Raw genomic sequence first — 23699 nt, 5'->3', positions numbered from 1 at the left:
TACTACTAATAGTTGAAACATGTAATAATACTATTAGCTATTACAACAGAAATGAAAAATGCATTAACAATAAAATAACTGTCATATATTAGGAATAACAATACCTATTTACACACGTCAGGAATGGCAGATGGGTTGGAACACAGTGAATAATTTCTAGGGGAAAGTAACATGTTAACAGAGAGCAGATAATAAAGGAAATCAGGAGAAATACTAAAATTACTATTAACATTGCAAAAAGTCACAGAGGAAAAAATACTTGCATGTATACAAGGTGAAGTGACAAAAAGTAAATTCTTAGGTGTTTTTGGGAAATACTCAAATTTCACTATGCATATTCACTACTTAATTCATACTGCTGTTAAGTATTATTATTATAAATTACAAAACACCACTTCCAACAATCAATAAAACCGTAAACCTACCATCAAGTGTTGTATTCAAAATGAAAGCAAGTAAAGCTACATCATTGGCACAGGGGCATTTTGCCACCCTTAGATCGATCACATGTGGATGTAATTTACGAATATCCTCTTCTTTCATTTTCATCCCAAGATTCCACTGAAGAATAGGTTCTGTGGAAAGCAAGCGTAGGTGTTTAAATTGTGGCAGCATTCTTGAAAATGGAACATTATTACTTTCTCTTGAAAATTTAAAGGAACTATTCTATAATTCAAATTGATGAGAGTATTACCTTACTTTTTATCAGTTAAAAGTAGATGGTTCTTATTTTCCAGAATAAGTCTATGAAGTCTAATTCTCCTAACGGGGGACTGTTTGCTGCCTCAGTATCTCTGTACTTTCTCAAGAAATTAAGTCAAACTGTAATGTGGCGCCTAAAATTCTGAGTACGTCTCAATATGTACTCAATCACTATGGCTCACATTTCACAGTTTTTAAAAGAACTGAAATAACAGTTTTCCCATGGTGTTTTGGTACTTTAAAACACTGGACATCAAAATAGTAGAATTCCCATATTCAGTATTGCCTTTACAAATGAAAACTTGGCTCAATATTTTTTTAAGTTTGGAAACTTTGAAAAAATAGGAAAGCACAAACATTTTAAAAATTTCATTCATTTTTGCTTCAGACATTTTAATTTTCGTTGAAGAAATAAATCAGTACAGATAGAATTGAAGGCACCCCGTTGCCCATTGATAGCCCATTCTCAAATTCTCCCCAAATGCAACTACTATTATGAAATGCTGAGTTTATATCTAGCCCACATTTCTATGTTTTACTAAATATATAAATAAATGTATTCATGAACAGTACATAGCGTTGTTCTATGTATTTTCTAAATTTTAGATAAATGTTAGCTGATTCTTTTCTGCAACTTGATTTTTTCACTCAATGATAAGATATATAGCTTTATTTCTTTCATTTTTAACAGAAAATACAAACATTTGTTTTTTCCCCTATTAATGGATATTTAGGTTGTCCAGTTTTTTATTATAAATAATGCTGATTAAATAGAATTGTATATGCTTCCTAGGGATAGGGCAGTTCTTTCTTCTCACTGTACATCCATATCATCTGGGGAGATTTTTTAAACTATGGATGCCTGGCCCCACCTAGAGAGTTGATTTTAATTGGTGTGTGGTGGAGTCTGATAGCATTACCATTTTAAGTTCCCCAGATGATTCTTACCTTAAACTGTAATACTTATTCATTTTTACTCTACATTCTATCTAGCATGATATCAAGGTGGGATAAAAGAATAAAAATTAAAAGGAAGGTAAGGAAGTCAGCACAGGATCTGGCATATAGTAGGTGTCAAAGTTTTTAAAGAATATATGAATTCTATTTTACTTTTATTTGCTGCCTTTTACCTCGAACACTATCCAATAAGGTTCCTTCAGTAGTATAAATATTTAATCCATGGTGTAAAGTGATCCTTACTAACCATTCTTCTACAGATGCAATATCTGTTTTAAAACAAAAGACAAATAATCAGCTATTTTTTCATGTGTCTTGTTGGTAAAATTTAAGGCAGTATGAACATTACCAACAAAAATTACCTTTCATTTCCCAACCATTTGGCCTGCACTTACATGTAACATTTTCCACATTTTTCCTACAAATTTTTTTCTGATAAAATAAGGAAGAGGGAATTATGAAGTGCTTTTACCACCACTGCAATGAATCCAGATATTAATATTTTGGATCATCATTTTTCTCCTACAGCTGTTGTGGCTTGATAAAAAGCAAATTATGACAGTTCATGTGAAGTGGTAGAATATTCTTTGAAAGTAGACCATGATTAATTAAAATGTAAACACTAGTATGACTGCTAAAATTTTTTATAGGAATAAATAAAACAAACTAATATGGAATTAATTTGAATGAAGATAGAGAAAGAGGAAAAAAAGTAAAGCATAAGATATGGAAGAGGACTTCCGGGAAAATGGCACGGAAGTAGGAAGGCAGAGTCTGACCCTTTCACAAAAAACGTGGAAGAGAAGGCAGGGACCTAGCTAAAGGAAATACTTTGGATATATAAAGAAAGGGAAGGGAAACGGACTTTGGCCCAGTGGTTAGGGTGTCCGTCTACCACATGGGAGGTCCGCGGTTCAAACCCCGGGCCTCCTTGACCCGTGTGGAGCTGGCCCATGCGCAGTGCTGATGTGTGCAAGAAGTGCCCTGCCACGCAGGGGTGTCCCCCGCGTAGGGGAGCCCCATGCGCAAGGAGTGTGCCCAGTAAGGAGAGCCGCCCAGCGTGAAAGAAAGTGCAGCCTGCCCAGGAATGGCACCGCACACACTTCCCGTGCCGCTCGCTGCTCACGACAACAGAAGCTGACAAAGAAACAAGACGCAGCAAGAAGACACAGAAAACAGACAACCAGGGGAGGGGAGGGGAATTAAATAAATAAAAATAAATCTTAAAAAAAATAAAATAAAAAAAATAAAGAAAGGGAAGGTACTCTGAGTCATCTAGGAGGGAACTGGAAAAATAAAGAGGCCAAAGGAAAACCATGAGTTGCTAGTCCCTGTGGCTGGAACATACACCCCGCCCTCAGGGCAAGTAACCTTGGTGGAGCCCCTGGCTTGCTGCTGCCAACGGACTGGGAGGGGGCGTTCCCCGGGAGGAAGAGGGGTCTGGAAGAGGGGTTTCTTTGCGGTGAATTTAGCCAGCTGAGCCCCCTTTGAATCTCGGGAGGGGAGGGGTATCTGCTCAGGCAGGCTGTCATGCCCCGCCAGCCCAGGGAGAGAAAGGAACTAGATTAGAGAGAGGGTGGAACAGGTGCCTAACCTGCAGGACTCTAGCGAGCTGTAGTCTAAACTTGCCGGAAAGGGGGCAGATAGCTTTCTGAAGCCTGTTCAACTTGAGACAATTTAGCTCACTGGAGGCATTCCCACCTTGGGCAAACAAGGCCCCTTGTTCAATTCCCTGGTCTCCTTAGAGAAGTGGAGAAGTGATTCATCCGGTTATCAGGAATCCAGCTGATACCTTATGACAGGGAACAGATAAGCATTCTTTTTATGTTAGGTTTTCTTGGATCTGTTTTTTTCTTAAGTTTCCTTTTTCTTTTTTTCCCTCTCTTATTTTACTCGCTAAAAGCCAGTACGTTACCTGCAGAGGGCAGAGATGATTGACTGATGAACTGAGAAGCTCCTTAGGGGCCTAAGAGGGAAAGCTGTTTTTCCTTCATTAGTCTTTTTTTAAGTTGCTGCTGTTTTGTTTCTTGTTTGTTGTGTTTCCCCTTTCTTTGTTTCCCCCTCTTTTTTTCTTTTACCGATTTTTTCTACCCACGTTATTTCTTTTCTTTCCTTCATTTTTCTATCTTCTGTTTTCTGTTGTTTTTCTTCCATTCCATCTCTTTTTGTTTGGTCTTCAATTTTTTAAAAATTTATTTCTCTCTTTTTTTCTCTGTTTTCTTCCTTTTCTTATTCCCCCCCCCCCCCCTTTCCTCTCTTCTCATCATTCTGGCCTTTTAATTCATTCTATATAATTTCTCTATTTTGTTTCTCATTTCATTTTTCTAGTCCACTTTTTTAATCTTACTCCTTTGTGCTTCTTATGATTTTTTATGTTTTAATTATTTATTTTCATAGGCCTTATACAGTTCCTGTTCTACCTTTTTAAAAAAATTATTATTACTATTATTCTTTTTCTCTTCTTATCTCTATCCTTTTCTCGGTCCTAATTCTTTTTTTTCACAAGGGAACACAGACAACAGCAAGAAAATAAAATAAGAGGAATGAAGTTTCACTTTAACACACACACAAAACCAACAACAAAATAAAACTCTAGAGTGGAAAGAGAAGCTAACCAACTGAATAAACCCATCAAGACAGATGCCTAGACACCAAAAAAAATTTACAAGCCATACTAAGAAAAGGGAAGACACAGGTAAGTTCAACAAACAAACGGAAAAACAGAAGGAGATGCAGAACATGGAACAACTAATCAGAGATGTCCAAAAAAATATCATGAATCAACTTAATGAAGTGAAGGAAGAGATTAAGAATATTAAGAAGACACTGGGAGACTATACCAAAGAAATTGTAAACATATGTAAAAAGATAATGGATATCATGGTGATGAATAGCATAATCCAAGAAATCACAAATAAACTGGAAGCACATAACAGCAGATTTGAACAGAGCAAAGAATTAGCAATATGGAAACAGTACATCTGAAATCAGACAGATAGTAGAACAGATAGATAAAAAGATAGAAAAAAATTCAGCAGGGACATAAGGACTTGAATGCCAATATGAAATGCACAAACATATGCATTATAGGCATCCCAGAAGGAGAAGAGAAGGGAAAGGGGACAGTAAGAGTGTTGGCGGAAATAATGGCTGAAAATTTCCCAACTCTATAGATGGTCATGGATGAACATGTCCAGGAAGTGCAGTCCACACCAAACAGTATAAATCCTAACAGGCCTACCCCAAGATATATACTTGTTAAATTGTCCAGTGTTCAAGACAAAGAGAGAATACTGAAAGCAGCAAGAAAGAAAGAACTATCACATACAAGGGAAGCTCAATAAGATTAAGTGCTGATCTCTCATCTGAAACCATGGAAGCAAGAAGGCAGTGGTATGACATAGTTAAGGTGCTAAAATAAAAAAACTTCCAGTCAAGAATTCTCTATCCAGCAAAGCAGTCATTAAAAAATTAGGAAGAGTTCAAAATATTCACAGATAAACAGAAATTAAGAGAGTTTGTCAGTAAGAAACCTGCCCTTCAAGAAATACTAAAAGGAATTCTGCAGGTCAAAAGGAAAAAACAGGAGAGAGAGATTTGGAGGAGAGTGTAAGAATAACTAAAAAGATTAAAAGAAAAATAAAAACAACATATGGCATGCATAAACCTAAAGATAATATGGCTAATTTAAGCAATTCCTTGACAGTAATAACATTGAATGTTAATGGATTAAACTCTCCAATCAAGAGAAACAGATTGGCAGAATGAATTAGGAAATGTGACTCATCTATATGCTGTCTGCAAGAAACTCACCTAGACCCAGGGGCACAAAGAAGCTGAAAGTGAATGGTTGGGAAACCGTTTTACATAGAAACAATAACTAAAGAAGGGTAGGAGTAGCTGTTCTAATATCAGAAATAATAGACTTTAAGTGCAAAACTATATTAAAAGACAAAGAAGGTCACTATATATTAATAAAAGGAGTAATCTATTAAGAAGAAAGATCATAACCATTTATGCACCTAACCAGGGTACATCCAAGTACATAAAGCAGACACTGGAAGATATACAACAAATAGAAAACAATCTGCAAGATGGTAGATTTCATACAACCGTATCAATAATTACATTAAATGTAAATTACCTAAAACTTGAATTAAAAGATAGAGCTTTGAGATTAGATGTAAAAGTCAAGATTGACCTATATAAGAAACCCACTTTAAATATAAGGACATAGATGAGTTAAAATAAAAATAGTTAAAAGATGGGACTCTATCCTCTTGGGGAGGAAGGACCTGAGGAAGGTAGGGGTTGCTGTGGTGGCACCAAGGCTGAGGATAAGGCTGGGGTATGTGCCTGGTGAACATGTTTAATTCATTCATCCCATCTGTGCAAGCCATTATAGTCATGCAGGAATCTCAATAGGTCCACATACCACTCTAGCAGCTATTCCAGCGGCTGATGAAGCAGCCAATGCCCAGCAGGTCGAATGCTACTAAAACTTCTCACTATCACTACTCTCCATCAAGCAGTTCTAGGACTTTGTGAGAGATAATGTGTATAGGAAAATATAATATGTTTCTATGAAAAGAGCTTCCTGGGTGACTGGCTAACACAATGAGAAATATCAATCTTCTGCTGGATAATTTGCTTAATTGGCCTTTGGTGGTATTTGTTCAAAGTTGGGATACACAAATCTTTCTTGAAATCTTTGAATATGAAAATAAGAGCCCTAAGGATCCATAGGTCTTGGATAACTTCCTATGAGTCCTGTTAGAAATAGACATATTGATGTGATTAATACAATTGTATAAGGAGTGATTGAATATAAGGAAAAGTATGGGTTTGATCCTTTCATTAGCAGTAATATCCAATATATTCTGGGCAGGTTTTACACCAACCACATCTCTTTCTACAGGCTTATTAACCAGTACACACTCCTGTTGGTGGTGACACTAATTCTGCTCACTTTAAGCACATAGGAAGTATTGATCCCCCTGTAAAGTGGCTGATGTAGGGAAAGATACATATGAAACAACCAAGAGACTGTGTGAACAGTATTATCTGGTAGCTTCAAACCTGGAAGTTGAAGAGTTCAATGCCAAAGCACCAGATAAACCTATGTAGGTGACTCACATATCCTCATATCTATTTCACAAACTATTTGAGTTGTTCAAGAGCTCAATGAAAACAATAGGAAAAATACATTAATATGAAAAAGAGGGCTACCCAACTGTTATAACTCTGTTACTTTGATAAAGAATACTTTTCCATTAATATAAGTGACCAAGGTGGTGATGTCCCACTTTGAAAAAATAGGTCATCTCTTTAACTATATGCATTCAATTGCTCCTACACCTAGCCCAGAACCTACAAGAGTAGTCCCTTTGGCTGGAGATTTGGTTATGGGCTGCCACTTTCTCATCTACATACTAGGTGTTTTCAAGGAGATCTAAAATCTATTCCACAGAACAGTGGGTACTAATGCTACCATTTCCTTGAAGGCTCTTTCAAGTGAATCATTTGAAAGACTTCAGTTTTAATAAGCCAGCACTGTGACAAAACAACACCTGAGGCTGATGATTGGAGCAATCTTAGTAGTGAGCCCAGAAATGCTTCAAAATACTATGCTAAACAGGCAAGAGCAGGTGCTTTCTAGAAAGGAGAAATAAGCAAATCCACAATTACAGTGGATAGTTCAAAACTTCTCTCTCAGTAATTGACAGAAAATCAGTAATGATATAGAAAGGCTAAATGATACTATCAACCAACTTAACCTAATTAACATTTCTAGGACACGCCAGCTAACAAGAGTGGAATGAATATGTTTTTTCCAAGTGTACATGGAACATTCACTAAATACACCAAAAAACACTCTTAACAAATCTAAGAGAATAGCTATCACACAAAACATGTTCTCTGAACATAATGGAATTAAACTAGAAAAATCAGTAAAAGAAAGATATCTGGAAAATCTCAAATGTTTGGACACTACAATACACTTCCAAATAAACAAAGATCAAAGAGAAAATAACCTAGGAAATTAGAAAATATTTTGTATGAATAAAAACACAACATGCCAAAATTTATGGGATGCAGATAAAGCAGTGCTTAGAGATAAATATAGAGCAGTAAATACTAGTTTTAGAGAGAAAAAAAAGATCCAAAACTAGTGTTGGCCAACTTATCCTTTAAAAGGTCAGACAGTAAATATTTTGGATTTTGTGGGCCATTTGGACTCTGTCACATCACTTCAACTCTGCCTTTAACACAAAAGCAACCATAGAAAACACATAATGAATGTGGCCGTGTTCCGATAAAACTTTATTTACAAAAAACAGGCAGCAGGCCAGATTTGGCCTGCAAGCTGTACTTTGAAGATCCCTGATCTAAAGTTTCCCAACTTAAGAAACTAGAAAAAAGAGCAAATTAAACCCAAAGCAAGCAGAAGGATAAGATATAGAGTGGAAATCCATGACGTGAAGAACAGAAAAGCAATATTCAAATCGATGAAACCAAAAGATGTTTCTTTGAAATGATCAATAAAATTCATGGACCTCTACCTAGAATAATTAACAAGAAAAAATATATAACTAATATCACAGATGAAATAGGGGACATAATGACAGATCCTACAGATATTAAAAGGATAATAATGAAATATCACAAACAACTCTAGACCTATACATTTGATAATTTAGATGAAAGGGACAAATTCATTAAACAACACAAATTGCCAAAGCTCACTCAAGAAGGAATAGGAAACTATATTTATTCAAGAAATTGAATTTGTATGTTATAAATATTTCTCACAATGAAAACTCTAGGCCCAAATGTCTTCATTGATGAATTCCATTAAATATTTAGGATTAAATGTTAGCAATTCCACAGAAACTTACAGACCAAAGAAAAGAAGGGAACTCTTCCACACTGTTTTTATTATTACAGCACTACCCAGATACTATAATGATATTAAAATATTTAAAGAAAATAAAACGTCACAGACTGATAACCTCAAAAACATCCTAGTAAAATGAATCCAGCAATATTTAAAAAGAATAATGCATTGTGATCAAGTGTTGTCTATCCTAAGATTATCACTGGTTTGGTATTTTAAAAAAAGAGTCAGTGTAATTCACCGTTATCAATAAATTAAAGAAAATCCTTTTAATCATCTAAATAGATGCAGAATCAGCATCTAATAAAATTCAGTGCCAATTCATAGCAAAAACTCAACAAACTAGGATTAGAAAGGAATTTCCTCAATCTGAGAAAGAGCATCTACAAAATACCTACAGATAATATCATCGCTAATGGTGAAAGACTGAATAAAATTGGAAACAAGGCAAAGATGTCCTCTTCTACCATTCCTTTTCAACGTCATACTGGAGGTCCTAGCCAGTTCGAAAAGAAAAAAGTAATAAAATGAATATATACTGGAAAGGAAAAAATAAAATTCTCTCTATTCCAAAATGTGTGATTATCCATATAGAAAATCCCAAACAAACTACAAAGTACAACTAGAAGCAATAAGCAAAGTTAGCAAGGTTGCAGGATACAAGTTTGATATCAATCAGTCATTATTTTTACATACTAGCAATGAATAATTGAAATTAAAATATTAAAATATCATTTACAATAACATGCAAAACATGAAATATGTAGGTATAAATTGAACAATATATGTTTAAGATCTTTATGCTGAAAGCTACAAAATCCTGATGAAATAAATCAAAGAAGGCATTAAGTGGATAGATTCACTGAGTTAGTGAATTGGAAGTGTCAATCAATATTGAGCAAATGTTAATCTCCATAAACTCATCTATAGACTCATTGCAATTCAAATTTTAAAAATCATAGCAGGATTTTTAAAAACAGAACTAAACAAGTGGATCCTAAAACTTACATGGAAAGGGAAAGGAACTTGAATAACCAAAACAATTTTGAAAAAGAAAACAAAGTTGAAGGACTAACATTACTTATTATAACATTTATAAAGCTATAATAATCAAGATATACTATTGATGAAAGGATAGTTTCCAGAAATAGCAATTCAATGGGGGAAAATATTTTTACAACAAATGGTGCAGAATAACTATATATGCATAAGTCAAAAAATTAACCTTGGTCATCACAACATGTACAAAAAAAAATGAGTCATAGACCTAAATACAAAACTTAGAACCATAAATCTCTAGAGAATCTTTTTGAACTTGGTTAGGTAAAGATTTTTAGATATAACACCAAAAGTACAATCCATAAAAGAAAAAACTGATAAATTAGACTTCACCAAAATTTAAAACTCTGATCTTCAAAAAACATTCTTAAGAGAATGAAAAGGCGAGCCACAGACTTGGAGAAAATATTTGCAAATGATTTATCTGATAAAGGACTTGTAGCCAGAGTATATTATGAACTTTAAAATCTTAAAAAGCAAACAACTCAATAATAAAGTGGGCAAAACATTTGAACAGACACTCACCAAATGGTAAACAAGCATAAAACAGGATGCTTAATGTAATTAGTTATTAGGTAAATTAAAACTAAAAGCAAAATTAGATGTCGCCATGTTTGAAGTTTGAAATGCATATAACTGTCAAAGTAAATACCTCCTTGATTTATTCTTCATAATTTGCTCTCTTTTTTTTTCATTTAAAAATAAGTTACATGTATTAGTCAGGGTTCTCTAGGGAAACAGAATCAACAGGAGACATCTGTAAATAGTATAAGGTTTTATAAGAGTCTGTCCAATGACCATATGGATGCACAAGTCCAGGGTCTGGAGGCAGGCTGAAAACCAGGGCCCTGATGAAAGTCCGATGAAAGTCCTTGATGAGTTTCTGAGAGACATTGTCTGTCCAAAGACAAGCTGGGAAATTCTTACTGAAGGATGAAATCACTTCCTCTTTCAAGGAATTCAACTGATTGGATAAAGTGTCACTCATTGCTGACTGCAATATCCCTGCCTGATGTAGATGTAATCAGCTATCTATGTAGCAAAGTCACTGGTGACTAAAGTCTATAAATGTCCTTGCATTACAATCAGCCCAGTGCTTGCTTGACCAAACAGCCAAACTTGACACCGTTACCTGGCCAAGTTGACACATTATTCTAACCATCGCAGTACAATTTACATGCAGTAAAATATACCATTTTAAGCATACCATTTAATGAAATCTGCATTTCACAAATGTAGACAATGTGTAATCACTATAAGGAAGATACAGAACAGTTCTATCACCCACAAAAAAATTACCCCACGTGTAGTCAACTCATTTCCTCCCTGGTTCTAGCATCCACTGATTTGCACTCTGCTCCTATTGTTTTGCCTATTCCACAGTCAAAAAAATGGAATCATAAAATATGTAGCCTTTTGGGTCTGTCTTCTTTCACTTAGCATAAGCCAGTTGAGACTCATCTGTGTTGTTATAGTTTCTTCCATTTTCTTTCTGAGTAATATTCCATTGCATGAATGTACACAGAAGCATATAAAGCTAGGGTGATACATAACAGTTAACCAGTAGATCCCACGATAAAATAATCCAATATATATTACAGACTATAAAATTTTAAGATCAATGACTCAGTTTTAGTAAAATTATCTAGTACCCTAAGTTCTCAATACAATTTCCAAATTCTATAAAATGAGTTTAATTTAAATAAAGGATAATATAAATATTATACATACCAAACCAATCCACCTGTAAAAGGATGACCAGATAAAATATAAGCTATCTAGTTAAAGTTTAGTTTCAGTTAAACAAAAAAATTTGTAATATAAATTTGTTCCAAATATTATACTGGACATGTACATGGCAAAACAATATTACATAGTACTACAAATAATTTTTAATATAATAAATTTTCAATTTGCTAAATCTGAAAATCCAGATCTATAGGTAAAATAATTAATTCAGATCACTCTTACCTGTGCTTTTTGTGATGTTTTCTCTAGGTATATCAATCAACCAGTAAACCCGATCACTGAACTTGAATAAAGACATCAGAAAACGATGCTTTACAAATAGTAATAACAACACTTGTTTTTGCATATTTTAGACTATCTTTTAAAAAAGAAAATCTAACAAAAACATATGCATACAAAGTCAAAATATAAATAATGAACCAGGAAAAATATTTAACACATCACAAAGAGCAATTTCCTTGATATTTTAACACAAACACTAAAAAAAATTCCAGATTAAAAAAAGACAAAAGCGTACAATTCAAAAGAAAGGATCGGAAATATCTCTTAAACATATGAAAAGATGGCAATCTCAGTAATCATAAGAGAAATGAAAAGTAAATTACCATATGACACTCTTTTCCACCCTCTATATTGACAAAGTTAAAAAAAAAACAACAACTATAACATATTTGTATGGCTAAGTGTGAGGGATATAGGCACTCATACATTATTGGTATGAATGTAAATTGAAGTAGAGGCCAATTTGGAAGTATCTGTCAAAATTTTAAGTGCATATACCTTTTACCCATAAACTTCACTGTAGTAAGTTATCCAATATTATACTCACACATATGTGAAATAAAACATTCTTACATAACTCTTTGTAACAACAGAAGATTGAAAATATCTAAAATATTCATCAGTTATATATAATAATAATAATAGCCATATAATGGAATTCTATTCAGCCAAGGCCAGGTAGCAGAAAGCTGAAGCATTATTAGCTCGATTTGTTAGAGGAAGAAGTTGGGGATGACAAAGTATTTGGAAATTTAAGGGGAAAATCCCAGGAGCAAGGGAACTACAAGAAGGGTAAACATTAAAATCTAAATACAAACTCTGTTCAAATCATTGAGCAATCCAGGCACAGAAGAGACCCCCACCCCCACCCCAGAGGACCAGGTATTAAATAAATCAGCAATGAAAACTGAAAAAATTGAGCAGAAATATCAGCTGCAAAACCACAGGCAAGAAAGTTTGAAGTTTGAGCCAAGGCAAGTTATCTACCTTTTAGAATGAAAAAAAAAAAAAAAAAAAAAAACTCAGAAGAACATAACAGAATCCAGAGTTAATACAGTTTATGTTCTTTGATGTCCAGTTTTCAACCAAAAATCACAAGACGTGAAAAGAAATAGGAAAGTGTAACCTATGCTCATGGAAAAAGGTAGACAATAAACTGATTCACAATGAGTTTAGATAGCAGACAAAGATTTCAAAGCAGATACGTACAAAGATTTAAGGAAAATGTTGCCCTAATGAGTTTATGGGTAGGAAATCTCAATGTGGAAATGAAGAATATAAAAATAAACCCAAATGGAAACAATAAAACTGAAAAGTATAACAAATGGAATATTTACTAAGTAGGTAAATAGGGATATGGCAGAGAAAAGAATAAGTGAACATAAAGATATAGCAATTGAAGTGATCTGAACTGATAAATGGGGAAAATAATGAAGAAAATGAACAGAGCCTTAGAGACCTGTGTGACAATATTACATGTTCCAACATGTGTGTAACTGGTGTCCCAGTAATTAAAAAAAAGACAGAAGGAAGCAGAAAATTTCCTTGAAGAAATAATGCCTGAAGTCTTTCCAAATTTGGTAAACTGACAATTCAAGAAGCCCAGTTAACCCAAATGAGAAGATTAACAGTTTCAGGACAGAAATTTCCCAATTTCAAAACTTACTACAAGGCAGGAGTAAATCAGACTGTGGTACTGGTGCAAGGATAGACATATTGATCAATACAATAAAATTAAAAACCCAGAAATAAATAAATCATATTTATGGTCAATTAATTTTCAACAAGGGTGCCAAAACTATTCATTGGGGTAAAGAATAATGTTTTCAACAAATAATGCTAGTTAGACCCCTACCTCACACCATATATAAAATGTAAATCAAAATGGATCAAACACCTAAGTTTAGGAGCTAAAACTATAAAATTCCTAGAAGAAAATATAAGAATAAATCTTTGTGACATTGGATTAGGCAATGGTTTCTAGTTAAATGGCACCAAAAGCACAAGCAACAAAGGGGAAAAACAGATACACTGCAGTGCAACAAAAATTTAAAAATTTTGTGCTTCACAGGATACTATCAAGAAATTGAAAAGACTCACAGAATAAGAGACAACATTTGCAAATCTGAAATGGGACCCATTTCTAGAATATATAAAGAGCTTTTAAACTCAATAATAAAAATAAATAAATAACCCAATTTAAAAATGAGACACCTCAATAGACATTTTTCTAAAGAAAATACACAGTGACAAGTAAATACATAAAAAGATGTTCAACAATATTAGTTACCAGGGAAATGAAATCCAAAACAATAATGAGATACCACTTCATACCCACTAGGATGGCAATAGTCAAAAAGCCAGATTATATCAAGTATAGGTGAGGATGTGGAGAAATTGGAGTCCACATACACAGCTGGTTGGAGTGTAAAATGGTGTAGCCACTTGGGAAAACAATCTGGCAGTTCCTCAAAGTGTTAAGCATTTAACATGACAAAGCAGTTGCACTACTAGGTATATATTCAAGAGAAAGGAAAATGTATATACACAAAAACTTGTACAGGAATGTTCAGAGCAGCATTACCCATAAAAGTCAAATATGTGGAAACAACCTAACTGCCTATCTAGAGGAATGAATAAATAAAATGTGGTGTATACATACAAAGGAATATTTTTTGGCCATAAAAAGTAATGAAGTACTGAAACATGCAACAATTTGGATGACCTTTGAAAACATTAATGCTAAGTAAAAGAAGCCAGTCACAAAAGCCCATATATTTTAGGATTCCACTAATTTATATAAAATGTCCAGAATAATAAACAATATGTGGAGAGAGAAAAAGTAGATTAGTGATTGCCAAGGGCTGGGAGGAGAGGGGGAATGGGAGGATTCAGGAATGATAATTAAAAGGTACAGGATTTCTTTCAGGTGTTAGAAAATGTTCTAAAGTGACTGTAGTGATGGTTGCACAACTCTGTGACTATACAGAAAAATCATTAAATTGTACACTTTAAATGGATGATTTGAATGGTATGTGTATTATATCTCAATAGGGCTGTTAAAAAGAAGGTGTAATAAAGACATTTTCAGGGGTGAAAAAGAAACACAGAATTAATTGCCAGCAGATTCCACATTATAAGAAATGCTAAGAGAAATTCTTCAGGCTGAAGGAAAATGACACTAGATGGTAACCTGTATCTACAGAAAGGAATGAAGAGCCGTAGAAATGGTAAATATGTTGGTAAAAAGCTAAAAATCATATGTATGTTTTTCTTTTCTCTTAATTTCTTTAAAAGATACATGACTTTAAAGCAAAACACTGCTGGGTTTAAAACATATATATAGGTATAATATTACTGAACCAGCTATTGAAAATCACATCCTAAAAAGGGAAATATGCTTCTTGTTAATATATCACAGAATAAAATAAAATGTAATTACCAAAGTTAAATTAAAGTGGAAGATACCAGTATATGTACTATTTATGATCCCCAAACTGGGAGCAAGTCCTCCTGATGTGAATACGCTGAGAATTTCTTTTGAAGTATTCTCATTTTCAGTTTGGAAAAAACACTGGATTTTCTTTAGGAGAGAGGGGGGAGAAAATAAGTACTGACAATTAATTTAGTGGAGAGAAAGATATTACATTACTCTAAAAGTGAGGAGAAATCATGAAACTTAGATGGTGCAAAAGACTGATATTTTATTAATTTAAATTTATAGCTAGGAAAAAATCCATTTTTAAAAGTATACATTCAGAACTCAGTAAAATATTACACAGGTGTTATATGACTTTCAATTCAATCATTATAATAATCTTTTCTGTCAAAGAAACAGGAATGAAATTATTTTTAATAAACATAGAATCAAAACCATGTGCTATCATGCATAGAAATTCCCATTTTATTAAAATTATATTGAATCTAAGTAAAAAAGGAAGCTGATATATAAAGCAAAACTCATTTTACTGCATATTTATTTCTTGCATGTTCCCCAGTTTCGAGAAAGTATGTGAAAATGCAATAATCATAAGTGGTGGTCTTTACTGAAACATGAGACAGATACTAAGTGCTTTATCTCATTTAGTACACCTAGTGGTGAAGATCACTTTGGGTAAGTTACCTATCTGAGCTTCCCTATTTATAAAATGGAGAAATACATTCATTCCAAAAATACTTATTTACAATGAATCAGGCAGTGTTATAGGTGCAAGGGATACAGAAGTGAACAAAGCAGACAGAAACCCCCCACACTCATGGAACTTATATTCTAAAGAAGGTTGGCAGGGAGACAGACTGGATGGCTGGATTGGTGGGTGGGTGGAAGGATGGATGGATGGATGGGTGGGTGGTTGGATACACAAAATAAGTAAAATAAATAAATTACAAGAATAAAGTAGGAAAGGGAGATTGAGAATACAGGAGTTTGGGAGGGTAATTATGATTTTAATAGGGTTGTTATGGAAAAATATAGTACTTATTTCACAAAAGATTAAATGTGAAGATTAAAAGTCATAATGAACATAAAACACTTTGAACAATACCTGATACATAAACCTAATAAATGTTAGATGTTATTACTATTAATGCCATTACTAGAACTATGCCACTACAACTATGTAAAAATTAAGTTTTTATTCTCTAAGGGGATAAAATTGGAGGTCAGAGACATTAGGTAACCTGCCCCAGGACACACAGATCATAAATGGCAGGATTAAGATTTGATCCCAAATGTGTAGGTCTGTCTTCCTCCAAAACCCATTCTTTTACCATGATATGTATAATATATAATCAGAAAAATTGATTATTTCTAAAAGGGCATACATGTCACAGCAGTAAATTTAAAAATAAATATATGTTTGACATATTAAGAAGTGGCCAGGACTAAATCAAAGTAGACTTTGGGTATATATATTTGTTCTGGTGGGGTGTTTTCTTTGTTTTTATTATATTTTGTCTATAACTTTAGATACACTACGCATTTTTATTTACTTTTGTTTTTGTTAGCATTCACTTCATGGCTACCTCATTAGGACTTTTAATTCTATTTTGTTCATGTGTTTTCTTTTAAAGGCTCCATAATTTGAGTCAAAGGAATCAAATCATCCCTTACCCAAAGTGACAATTGCCATGTGGTACTAGTTATAAAAGGAAAATATTCTTTCTCGAGGTCATGTGTGGTAACTTTCTTTCTCTAACAAGCAATATCTGCCAAACTTCAAAAGCACAAATAGTTCCATTTTTTAAAAAAAGATAGTTATAGATGATCTTTTTTAAAAATGTGGGAAAAGGGAAGCATCATTAAAAAAACAAAGCAAAACCACCCAGGATGCTCAATGGCTAACTGAAGTATTTCACCTGATCTTAGTGGACATGGAATAGAAAAGACAGAAAAGATTAGTTATATAGAATTCCTCGTCCCCGGGTCTGAAAACAGTAGAAGGAATTTGAAAAGAGTACTGTTCTATAGGTTTTTACACAGGGTCTTAAAAGGAATGTAAAGGGTCAATAATACACACCATTATTGGACCTTACCAAGTTACCTGAGGAAAGGTACAGCTTGATTATTTCATTCTTTTGGGGGGCCCCTTGGCTAGAACAAGCAAAGAATGACTCCAGATCACCTAAATAATACAAACATATATATACTTTAGGTCACCAGTAGGAGAATTTCCATTAGAAGACCCATATTTTAAAGGCTGACAAAAATTTTTTAAGAGAATCATTATTATAATTATATAATTTAAATTCATTACTCTAGATAAAATTCCAATCTTTCACTTTTTTATCTTTTTAAAGATGTAATATCAGGAACTAAAAAGGAAAGTTCAGCTGAAACACTAAGATAAACTATCCCACATGCTAGACTGTGATGTAAAATTGTCGGAGGTGGCCAAAAACCTGTTCATGACTCTGAAACTCCTCACCCTTGAAGGTCCACGGTTGGAGACAGGAGAGAGAATGTATGTTTTGGTAGAGAGCTATTGATATGAGGGTAACTCCTCACCTCAAAAAAGTTGGATGGGAGTGGAGGGGCAGTGGGAATCACTTCTCCTTACCTGAGTCTTAGGAAAGAGACTTTTGGGACCACTGAGAAAAATATCATGTATCCCCTACAGTTTTGGGCACAAACTCATACTCCTGTATGAAGCATCTACAGAGTGAGAGATGGTTTGGTGGAGAATACAGGAGATGTGTTGATGGGAAGGAGCGGGATATGTTGTTAGATGTGCACAAACAAAGTTTGCTGGGGCAAAACATGCATGGATGCTTCCTGTCATCCAATTGTGAACGACTTCTGAGGGAAAAAAACTAGCATAGAGTCATCCAGTGTCCTGTCCACAGAGGTCTCTACAAATGGCACCTAGATCTCAGCAGAAAGAATTTGAAGGCATAGCTGGATTTTCAGAAGCTGCGAAGGAATAAATGACCAGAGGGAATAGAGAAGATTTGCTCTTATTAGACCTACAGATATGAGATCTCCAGTAATACAATGGGAGGAGGAAGGTTCTCTGAAGACTCGTGCAAGTGCCCAGGAGATTGAGAGTCAGCTTTATACATCTGCTGAATCCAGAGAGCAGATATGCCATTCTCCGTACTTCTCTCCTCTGCTACAAGCTGACCAGAAGGGCCAAAACCCACAGTTAGCAAATGGCAAGAAGGAACCTAAGCGCTAGGTGGGGAAGAAGGAAACGCTGATATTAACCTTTTTCCTAAATGCAGGCTTCCTACTCACCCAGAAAAAGAAGGAAGAAGCCTAATTACAAAACAAGAGCTAAATTTTGACTATTCTATGGGCTTGGACATTTTATTTACAACTAAAATGTGAGGGGTGCTTTATAATCTGAAATGAGCATAATTGAATCACCTAACCGTAACCAAAAAAGTCATGGGGTCTACCCAAATTATTCATCCAGGAACAGAAAAATTAACCCCACAGAGTATATTTAAATGGGAAAATTTACGTTATAATCACACATTATACATACTGTTTATATAACGTAACAGTGTCAATGTTGTTCTTAAAATAAAGGAAACATATCTGTGCAAGTATCACAAATAAGATTTAAAACATGTCTCAAGAGATTATAATGCTGAACAGTTTTCAAAGTATTTTTAACCCACACATTTACTTTGCCGATACCTAAAATTGCTATCAGACCTATTTTTAAAGCTATGATCTGATTAAATTCCAAATCATTTCTTTGCTTAGAAGTGTTCACTGACACCCTTTTGACTATGAATAAACTCCTTAAATGGGCAAGAAGCTAAGCAGAAGGACATTAACTCTTTTTTTCAAAGGAGATACTGGGGATTGAACCAGGATCTTATACATGGGAAGCAGGCACTCAACCACTTGAGCTACATCTGCTCCCCGAAACTAACTCTTTTGAATAATATATTTTGAGCCAGATACTGGGCTTATGTGTCACTTTACTCGATTCCTGCAATACCTTGTGTCATATGTATTATTGTCCCTACTTGAAAGAAGGAACCAAAACTCAGGAAGACTGAGTTATTGCTCCAAGGTCATACAACTAAAAACGGGTAAAGTTAGATTGGAACTCAGTTGCTTCTGTCTCTAATGGCTACTCTCTCTTTATTCTGTCAGACAATCCCTGAATGGCCAAGCTACTCTTTCAAACTCCCTTGCACACAACCTATCTCCAGCATCTCTGAAAAATTCATGTGGTTCTCTCTACTTCTCTGGAAAATTCATGTGGTTCTCTCTACTTCCATTCTCTGCCTCAAAGTTTAACACATTTTAAGCTGGTTCAAATATTGCCTTCTCTCTGAAGCTTTTCATAATACATGTCTCATAGCTAAACTAGTCAGTTTGTCCTCTGCACTTTGATATCATTTTGTAAATTATGCACTCATCAACAGGCCCCTGTGAACTCGGGTCGTAAATGTAGAGGCAGGATAAAACACAGGACATAGAGGGAGCCAGAGAAGCAACTCCCAACCTCCGCAACTACCTACATGGATCCGTTGCCCAGAAATTCTCAAACAATAGGTTTTCTAGATTCTAATAGTGAAGTACAAAAGAACTATTTCTTGTGAGCTTCTAAAGGAAAGATGTACCAAGAAGCTGCATCTTTAACAGTAATAAGAATCATGATATATAGGGACACTATACGAGTGTAAACACTGATGAAATTTTGGTTTGGTTAGAATAAAAAACACTCTGGGACAAATATATCACTCGTTTCTATTCATAGTCACACAATTGCAGCAATGCATGTTAATGGACATGATGGGGAATGACCATGAATGCCTTTTGTAGGTAGCATGAATTTTGCTGGTGAACCATGGCAAAGTACTTAAATTTTTTTGTCTAATTTAAGGATGAGTTGTGGGTTTTCACCCCATTACCAAAACAAAAACAGAAAAATGTTCCAAATTTCCTGGACTTTTCTGAGTTGGCAAGTACCTATCAGTAATAGGCTTCCTGGCAGACATTTTCAAAAAAAAATAAATAAAGCAGGACTTAATCTGTCCTTCTAATTAAGTCGAAATTTAATATGAAATGAAATCCTTTTAAAAATGTATGCTACAAAGAGAACAATTTCAATATAGACATTTAGAAATGTTTCTACTGTGAAATTTTGATGCCAGAAATTTCATAAATATGTCAACTAAAAAAGCCCTCTTATCTTCACACTTTAACAACTTGGAAGCAGTGTTTTCTTACCTGATTTAAATTTCCAAAAGATGTTTCAGTGGAGTTTGAAACCATTTGAAGTGCAATTGGTTGACATACAAAAATATGGAAACTTACCAAAAATTTTTCAAGAAAAATCTTTACAAAAGAGTAGAGGGTTATGAGCCAATGCTCATATGGACAAAATCTATGATAAGGTGGAAGGGTGTAGTTGTACAGCAGATGGGCGTGGCAGTGGTGCAATGATGCTGTTGGATTTGGCGGTACTGGTCTATGAAGAGGGTAGGGTGGGGGGTTGGGTTGGTCTATCCCTGGAACTGGGGGGAGGGTTCAGGGGAAGAAGCAGGTGAACTCTGGGGATTTGCAGGTCTGTGGTTAAAAATACAACATCAGGAATGTTCCTTTAGCAAATATGGCAGGAGAGGGTTACTGGTGTAGTGTGTTGGATGTGGGGGGCATACAGGACAGGGTGCACCTGGGGCAGGCTTCTGTGGAATACACAAATGTTCATCTTGCCATAGTGTCTTATATCAGTGGGGGAGACCCACACAATAAACAGGAAAATATTGAGCTCCCATCCTGGGGAGTCGTGCTATGTTCTGAAATAGAGAGGCAACAGTCTCTCGAGAACACAGGCTGTGCCTAATAAAAGAAAACAGACCAATAAAAAAAAAACTTTACAAAATTGATAGGTGGTTTGAAAATGGGTATCATGATTTCTTTAATTAAGCCAACATGCACTTCTTCCATTCAGATAGGCATATTTTTGTGAAAGACATTAAAGTCAAATAGAAAAATAAGTTGAATTAGAAACAGATATTCACATCTCTACAACACAATGCTTGAATTAAAAACTTTAAAAAATATGTTTCATCACATTATTCTCACAAAAAATCTTATAACAATTTTAAAATAAGAAAAAAGTTTTTAATGTTAATAAGTACACATTACAATGGTTTAAAAATATTAACTCATTCTTTTAAATCTCTTTTTAACTCCTATTTCTTGTATAGGTTTACAAGGTACACAATAAATTAGTATAAATACTGGGGAGTAAGTTCAATATTTTTTATTGATGGGGTGAATGACCAAAAAAGACTGAAGACCTGATGGAAGCTACTGTGATGGTCTTCTACTTGTACTCTCTGCCTCTCATTGCCCCCACTCCATGCAATTCATTTTAAACAATGCTACCCTATTAATCTTCTTAAACTATAGCTATGATGTCACTCTTTTAGACCAACAATCTTCAATAGCTTCTCAATGATTATAGACTAAAGCCCCAAATTCCTTAGCCTGACATTAGAGGACCTCTAAGTATACCCCAGTCTATCTTTCCAAAACATTTTACTTCTTCTCTTCCTTTATTCTAGTACACTGAAAATTTTACTGCTCCCCTCATACACTCTGTGATTTTCTACCTCCATAACTTTGTTCATCCTCCAGGATGTTATGTCTTCATAGGATACTTCTCCCATATTTGAATATTCAAATGTTAACCATCTTTGGGGACCTACATTGCTATTTTCCCAACCTCCCAGCTAGAAGAAGCCTCTTTCTTCTATGAAACCTCAAGTTTGTCTGTGCCTCTTCCATCTTAAATTATATCCATGTAGGTGTCATATATTATTTGGTAGCAATAGTCATTGCAACTGGAGTCATTCCAAAACTCATTCAATTCTGCAACATACCAGTGAATAGAAGATAGCCTGAATCCATCTCTTCTTTCATTCAGTTTAAAATTTTTTATTGGGCATCTACTGTGTTCTAGGATCCAGAACAGTATGCTCTAGTACCTAAACAATCTATGTAAGTCGATATAGATTTGTCTATTTCCTTTTACAAAGTTTTATCCACCATAAAAATGTTACTGACTAATCCAATCCTTATATTGCTTTCAGAAAACTCTCTTCAAACTCAATCTACTAGCTTTGTAAGTCAGTTTATAAGTCATATTACATGGAACCACTAATGGAAGAAAAATTTAAAAAGATATATTCTAATGAATTAAAGTTTACAATATTAAATGCTTTTTAAACTTTAAATATGCTATGACTTATAAGTGATGAAACACTATAACAAGAGAAAAATCTCTATGTATAAAATTAAATAACAATAGGTTCACAATGTTATCAGAAACCTCTGATCCAGAGTATAATAGATAGTTCCTGGGGGCGGGGAAATGGACAGTAAGGCGGCGGACTTGGCCCAGTGGTTAGGCCGTCCGTCTACCACATGGCAGATCTGCGGTTCAAACCCGGGGCCTTCTTGACCCATGTGGAGCTGGCCCACACGCAGTGCTGATGCGCGCAAGGAGTGCCATGCCATGCAGGGGTGTCCCCGCGTAGGGGAGCCCCATGCTCCAGGAGTGCACCCTGTAAGGAGAGCCGCCCAGCGTGGAAGAAAGTGCAGCCTGCCCAGGAATGGTGCCGCACACACGGAGAGCTGACACAACAAGATGACGCAACAAAAAGAAACACAGATTCCCATGCCGCTGACAACAGAAGCAGATAAAGAAGACGCAGCAAATAGACACAGAGAACAGACAACCGGGGTGAGGGTGGGGGAGAGGAGAGAAATAAATAAATAAATCTTTTAAAAAAAAGGACAGTAAGATAAAGATAAGTTCTGATTTATATCAGGAGTTCTGAGAAGGAAACAGAGAGTCTAAGAGAAACTGAAACTTACCTTTATTATATATTATTCCTGATGAATAATCAAACATGTTGAAAAGCAAAATCACAACATACAAAAGTAGCAGTTCCATCTGTCAGAAGAAGAATTATTTCCATTCAATCATTTTTCAGGTTCTTTTGCTATAAACAACTACAAAGTATTAAAGAAATCATTTCTTCAAGTTCAACTATTTTTCCTATTATATGACAAAAGCAGATAATATAATAGTTGACTCAGCTCTACATTTACTCCCTAGTTGATATTAAAGATATTTATGAATACAATTGTAACCTAGAAAAAGAGCTGTGGCTTGGGCTTTTCCTCAATGGAGATTAACTGTTGGAGAGGTATGATTTATTGTATAAGCTGCATAACACAGAGCATGACTTGATAAAGACTCTGAGGATACAGTTGTACTAATATTTCACTGCGTTGCTTTTGGGGGAGACAATCCACGTGCACCCTGAGCACCCCTTCATGCTGCTGCTGCATATGCCAAGAATGCAAGACCCTGGCTAATCTTTATCTTTTATCAGGGTTGCGTTTGCAGTGAACAACCTTGAGGGATAAGGAAATGTCCCCATTAGACAAGAACAGTCTTCCTTCCATGGTGAATTTCCCAAATTCAGTGCTCTTCTCCTATAATGGAGCCACAACATGTTTAGGCACCACTAATGTGTGCCGTTTCCATTTACTTGGAAGGCATAAGGA

At 34.8% G+C, this 23699-nt stretch overlaps 1 protein-coding gene and 1 pseudogene across 1 annotated transcript in view; one reads left to right on the top strand and one right to left on the bottom strand.

Moving 5' to 3' along the window:
- The window catches only part of CATSPERB (cation channel sperm associated auxiliary subunit beta), a 134695-nt gene extending 111616 nt beyond the window's left edge, over positions 1 to 23079 (bottom strand). The window contains exons 1-6 of the mRNA XM_058294913.2: positions 23001 to 23079; positions 17183 to 17271; positions 15090 to 15230; positions 11588 to 11648; positions 1833 to 1928; positions 426 to 575 (exon numbers count right to left, since the gene is read on the bottom strand). Of these exons, the coding sequence (XP_058150896.2) occupies positions 426 to 575; positions 1833 to 1928; positions 11588 to 11648; positions 15090 to 15230; positions 17183 to 17271; positions 23001 to 23079 (616 nt within the window). The remainder of the gene's footprint in view (positions 1 to 425; positions 576 to 1832; positions 1929 to 11587; positions 11649 to 15089; positions 15231 to 17182; positions 17272 to 23000) is intronic.
- On the top strand, positions 5924 to 7318 carry LOC139438080 (pyruvate dehydrogenase (acetyl-transferring) kinase isozyme 3, mitochondrial pseudogene; annotated as a pseudogene).
- Positions 23080 to 23699: the final 620 nt, after the last annotated feature.

This window comes from Dasypus novemcinctus, chromosome 3 (assembly GCF_030445035.2).
Source record: "Dasypus novemcinctus isolate mDasNov1 chromosome 3, mDasNov1.1.hap2, whole genome shotgun sequence".
Taxonomy (NCBI): domain Eukaryota; kingdom Metazoa; phylum Chordata; class Mammalia; order Cingulata; family Dasypodidae; genus Dasypus; species Dasypus novemcinctus.
Note: the sequence above shows the minus strand (reverse complement) of the source record. Positions and strands in the feature narration are given on the sequence as shown.